The 4020-nt window shown below is 39.6% G+C and overlaps 1 protein-coding gene across 1 annotated transcript in view; it reads left to right on the top strand.

Moving 5' to 3' along the window:
• Nucleotides 1-4020, top strand: part of helq (helicase, POLQ like) — a 26540-nt gene that overhangs the window by 6520 nt on the left and 16000 nt on the right. Inside the window, exons 5-9 of the mRNA XM_014002772.1 lie at nucleotides 124-196; nucleotides 282-379; nucleotides 1413-1511; nucleotides 3006-3151; nucleotides 3234-3473. Coding sequence (XP_013858226.1) covers nucleotides 124-196; nucleotides 282-379; nucleotides 1413-1511; nucleotides 3006-3151; nucleotides 3234-3473 — 656 coding nt within the window. The remainder of the gene's footprint in view (nucleotides 1-123; nucleotides 197-281; nucleotides 380-1412; nucleotides 1512-3005; nucleotides 3152-3233; nucleotides 3474-4020) is intronic.

Consider the following 4020-nt stretch of genomic DNA (forward strand, 5'->3'; position numbering starts at 1 on the left):
CTACAGTATTTTTACAGTCTTTATTTTACAGTTAAAATAAATGTTTTTCAAATAAAGTTTAATGTTACAACTAATCGTGGATCCCTTTAAAGGAAAAGTTGTTGTTGTTTGTTTTCTCTGCAGCTTCACATGCTGGGTGAAGGCAGCAGAGGGGCTCTGATTGAAATGACTCTGGCCAAAGTCCAGTACATGAGCAGTGAGTGTCTCTTTCAGGTTTTTTTATTTAAACTCTGTAAACCTTTGTGAATGAAATGAAACGTTGCTGCTGCATGTTTGTCCAGAAACCACTCAGATCGTTGGAATGAGTGCCACCCTGGGAAACATCAAGGATCTGCAGACGTTTCTGAGCGCAGAATATTACACAAATGACTTCAGGCCTGTAAGTGAAAAGAAACACCCAGCATTTTTGCCAGAGCATGACATACACATTCTTATTTCAGAGGTCAACACTGAGGTCATGGAGGTACTGCAGGCAGGTCAAGATGTTTTTTATGGTTATGTCTTTAAACACACATTAACATAAATCCAGCATGTAGCAAACTGATAAATGGAGGCATAAATTAATGCATTTCAGTCAGAAATGCACACATTTAGTTGGCATTATTACTAATACTATGCTAATTATTGTAACTTTTCTAAAGCACTGCAGCTCCTAATGATAATAGTCCACAACTAAGTCAGTATTCAATATTTATACAGTACGTAAGGGGTGGTTTCTCGCTCCATCAGTTTGAGGGTCCTAGTCTAAAAAACATCAAAGACCCTTGACTTATTTTGATAGAAGTATCAGACAACCTACAGTAAGTATGTGTGTATGTCGTGACCCCTCAGTTTTTGAGCTTAAAAAGCATAAAACAAATCTCATGTATAATGCTACCCCCAGTTTTGTACAGACTTCAGGATTTTACAGACCGTGCGGTGGACCCATTGGTGGGGAAACAGATTATTCTGGAGACACACGCCTGTGGTTGAGTTTGTGGCTTCAGAGAAGCAAAAGATCGAGGGAGGAGCAGCACACATCGCTGAAAATGATCCTCTCCCAGCCAGAGCTGAAGCTGATGGTTAAATTAGCGAGACGGACAGCTTTGAGGAAGGGAAATTATGATGATTCGTGATCTGCGACACAATATTTCAGTTATATGCAAGAAAATATTGAAATTTATTGTAGAAGTACTTTGGCATAAAAAAAGGGTCAAAATTCAATTTTTGGATGCTTTTTGGGATTAAATGTTTTGTAAAATACACACATAAATACTGTAAACTTTAACGGGATTAAGTGTAGCACCTCCAAATTAGGTGCTGTCAGCTAGACCTGTGTTTGGGAATGATACCTTCTAAATGTGCTCTCCTGTAAAACTGAAATGAATGCTGTGAGTCTTTAGTAACCTTTTAGTAAATTGTCTAATTTTCAGGTTCAGCTGAAAGAATATGTTAAAGTGAGTGATACAATCTGTGAAGTCGACCCAAAAGAAGAGAACGGCTTCAAATTCTCACGTCGGCTGAACTTTAAAGTAAGTTAACCATATTAAACCAGTGCTTCCTGAGTTACTGTTACTGTGATTTTATTGTTATATTTTATAAAATATACTTATAATTCGACTCAGGACAAGTTAACAATCTTTTGATATTGTTCCAAATTGATTAATGTATATTTCTTTTAATTTTATTTATTTAAAAGATTGATTAAGTTATTAGAAATACCTCTCAGTGATTTCTACAACTTCAGAAGGACTGATGTGAAAAGGAGGGGAAAAGCAGCCATTAGTCTAAAACGTTTGAAAGGTTTTCAGCAAGACCAGGATCATTTTGCTAAAATTCACTTGAAAAAATTAAATAAAAGTGAAGTCTGGCTAGTCGGAGTAAAATTATAAAGAATAAAACGATGGATGGATGCTTTAGGACAGGGCTAGAAGAGGGGTTTCATTTTAGTACCATTTTATCAAACAGCACAAAATACCATTTAAAGGGATCCCCAATTAGTTGTAACATTAGACTTTATTTGATAAACATATACTTTAACTGTAAAATAAAGACTGTAAAAATACTGTAAGCTGCTTAGTTTTTATAATTTTTAAACTAAACGTTTAAAAACATATTACATGGACGGAGCCATTTTATTTACACGCAAAGCATTCTGGGAAATTGATGACATCAACTAGGTCATTGGTGTGAGGCTGCTAGCGAGCGATATCCACCCTGAAGATTAATCTTGGACAATATCTGACGATCGGCTCTTTTAAATGAAACCAGAGAGCGTTGACAGAGAGGAGAAGTTAGAAATGATTCAGCCTGTAACTGAAAATATGGATGGGGGACAACAGAGCTGCTTCATGGAAGAAGAACCTCAGCTTAGCCTGTTAGCTTTAGCGTTAGCCCTGACGCTATCACCATATATATGTATTAGCTCAGCGCTACACATTCTCCTCTCGTCACTGAGGTCCTCCATCCACATGACAGAGAGGGGTACGCAAAAATGACTCAGTCTGCAACTGAAAATATGGATGGAGGACCTCAGTTTAGCTTGTTTGTCGCGCTAGCGCCGAGCTAATACATATAAGGCAATATAGCGTGAGGGCTAGCGCAAAGGCTAACAGGCTAAGCTGAGGTTCTTCTTCCATGAAGCAGCTCTGTTGTCCTCCATCTATATTTTCAGTTACAGGCTGAGTCATTTCTACCTTCTCCTCTCTGTCAACGCTCTCTGGTTTCATTTAAAAGAGTCGATCATCAGATATTGTCCAAGATTAACCTTCAGGGTGGATATAGCTCACTCACACCGAGGACCCATCCATGTCATCATTTACCCAGAATGCTTTGCGTGTTAATAAAATGGCTCTGTCCGTGTTCAAATATATTTAAAAAAAATGACAAAACTAAACAGCCTACAGTATTTTTAGTCTTTATTTTACAGTTAAAATAAATGTTTATTAAATAAAGTTTAATGTTACAACTAATCGTGGATCCCTTTTAATACTCTTTAAATGTGCTGATCTGTCTTTACGCTGCAGTATTCCAGTGCCATGCAGAAGACTGACCCGGATCACATCATCGCTCTGGTGACTGAAGTCATCCCAGCACACTCATGTCTGATCTTCTGCCCCACCAAGAAGAACTGTGAGAACGTGGCAGGGATGATCTGCACATATCTGAAGGAGTGAGTAAACTGTGCATTTGATTTCTACGCTGCTCCTTCAGCTGCACCCACCGGTTCTGACTTCCTGTCTGCTCCCTCACAGGAACTTCCTGCAGCACCACCAGGACAAGAAGACCATCCTCCTGCAGGAGCTGAAGGACAGCGGGAACGGCTCGGTATGTCCGGTGCTCAGGAAGACTGTACCGTACGGCGTGGCCTACCACCACAGCGGGCTGACCTCACAGGAGAGGAAACTAGTAGAGGAGGCTTACGCTAACGGTGTGCTCTGCCTCCTCGCCTGCACCTCCACCTTGGCTGCAGGCGTCAACCTGCCTGCCCGCAGGTCAGGTCACATTTCAGTTGTTTTCATCTCAGTCAAAAACTTCTATGAATCCTTACAGCTCTCAGTCCATGAGTGTGTCATGATGTTTGTTCTGTTTTCATTCTTGATGTCAGATAGTGTTGTGTCGTTCACGAATGATTCATTTATTTAAATGAATCAATTCAGTGAACAAACTGAATCACATCACTTCATTAACGGATTCGTTCAGTTCCCAGTACAGTTGAGCTCACCAACACTCCAAACTAATGTCTCTTTAAGAGTCGATCACAAGCACAGCGCCACTCCTGTACAGTGGTGAACGTTGTAAGTGCACAGATTCGTTCAGACACTGAGACCCATTGATCTGACACAGCGTCACTCGCCCACCACTGCCTCTCACGGTCTGGAGTGAAACCTGCTGTGAGCAGTAGGTTAGTAAATCTTGAGTCAATGAAAACTAGATATAAGTGGGAAATACTAAATAAAAACCAAAAAGATTTTTTAAAATATTTAAATGAAATATCCACTTACATCTAATCAAAATAAAATGAATATACCTCATTTACAA

This window comes from Austrofundulus limnaeus, unplaced genomic scaffold (genome assembly GCF_001266775.1).
Source record: "Austrofundulus limnaeus strain Quisiro unplaced genomic scaffold, Austrofundulus_limnaeus-1.0 Scaffold15, whole genome shotgun sequence".
Lineage (NCBI taxonomy): Eukaryota > Metazoa > Chordata > Actinopteri > Cyprinodontiformes > Rivulidae > Austrofundulus > Austrofundulus limnaeus.